The sequence below is a fragment of the Pygoscelis adeliae genome, unplaced genomic scaffold (assembly GCF_000699105.1).
Source record: "Pygoscelis adeliae isolate BGI_AS28 unplaced genomic scaffold, ASM69910v1 Scaffold359, whole genome shotgun sequence".
Taxonomy (NCBI): domain Eukaryota; kingdom Metazoa; phylum Chordata; class Aves; order Sphenisciformes; family Spheniscidae; genus Pygoscelis; species Pygoscelis adeliae.
Window position 1 is genome coordinate 1255673 of NW_008825553.1, and position 1454 is coordinate 1257126.

Consider the following 1454-nt stretch of genomic DNA (forward strand, 5'->3'; position numbering starts at 1 on the left):
CCACTGAAAGAGAGGTTCTTGAGGCAGTGGTTTTTCCCCACCCTGGTCTTGCTGGATTCAATGTAGTGATTAATAAGGTGCAAGCTGGTCTCAGCAGCTGGATTTCATATTGTCGAGCGTTGCAGAGGCTGCCAGCAAAGCCCTGAACCACTGCACAGCCATTGCATAGCTGCGATCAGATGATGCTTGAATTAAGGAAGAGATGAAGGACCCTTATCCTGCTCTGCCAGCAGCAAACTGGGGACTGGACAGCCTCTGCACCGGACCCCTGCGTGCGGCTGCAGACCCGGTTCCCCTTTTGGCTGCTTTTGAAGGCCAGGTTCGGAGTTTCTCCGATGCCGCCTTCTCCCAGTTGTTCTGTTGTTCTTGGCCTGTGAATCACCTTAGTGGAGCAATTTAGTAATGGTTTGTTCTTACGCTGTTGCCTTGGCCAGCACAGGGCAGGTATGACTTGTTCCCAGCATTTAAGCGTGTTCTGGAATACATCCTGTTCAAGGCTGGAATAAGCTTTTAAAGTGCCTGTTGTTCTCAGTCCCTGCTGCCCAGGCAAATGGCTTTGGTGGGCTCTGTCTCATCAATAGTTTATCTTCAGAGCGAGAAGATAATAAAGACACAACCATCCCCACTTTATCTGTGATTAGCGGAGGTGTTCTGCCCACACAGAAAACAAGGGTTTCAGTCCGTAACGAGAACCCCCTCGTTGATTCTTCATACTCGCGGCACAGACTCCAACTCAATCCCGTGTTTCCTCCCCATAGCTGATGACATCAAGCCGTGTCCGCGTTGCAGCGCTTACATCATCAAGATGAACGATGGGAGCTGTAACCACATGACCTGCGCGGTGTGTGGCTGCGAGTTCTGCTGGCTGTGTATGAAGGAGATCTCGGATCTGCATTACCTCAGGTGAGGAGGGGAGCAGCACGCCTGGGCTCCTGCCGGGGTGAGGCAGCACGCGCTTCTCTGAGGCTGGTTGGCGTTCACTTCGTGCGTTGGCCTTTCATCCTCCTGCCTCTCCAATCAGTCAGCAAAATTTTCTTCCTTCTGACCCAAAGAGCTGAACTTTGTTCCCACTTTACAGTATAAGGACGCTCCTCCACACCAAGAAAAGCTCCTCCTGATACAATTGCATTTGAGAGCCCTTGGCATACTGGATATTAGACATAGGCCCGGTGGTGTGAATAATCACCTTGATGAGCAAATCAATCTTGATGGGGGGGGGGGAAAGAGGGAAACCTTTCCTGTGTTGTCTACTCGCTTCCTAAGTTTTGGGTTTTGCTCATGTGGAAGTTGAACTTGGGGGTTCTCAGGAACACTTGGGAATTGCTGTGGTGTTAATGTAATTTTTTTTTTTCCTTCCATTAAGCCCCTCTGGCTGTACATTCTGGGGCAAAAAGCCATGGAGTCGTAAAAAGAAGATTCTCTGGCAGCTGGGCACGTTGATCGGCGCTCCTGTA

At 50.5% G+C, this 1454-nt stretch overlaps 1 protein-coding gene across 1 annotated transcript in view; it reads left to right on the plus strand.

The window, feature by feature from the left end:
• The window catches only part of RNF19B (ring finger protein 19B), a 9023-nt gene that overhangs the window by 3620 nt on the left and 3949 nt on the right, over window positions 1-1454 (plus strand). Inside the window, 2 exon segments of the mRNA XM_009332206.1 lie at window positions 759-903; window positions 1364-1451. Coding sequence (XP_009330481.1) covers window positions 759-903; window positions 1364-1451 — 233 coding nt within the window.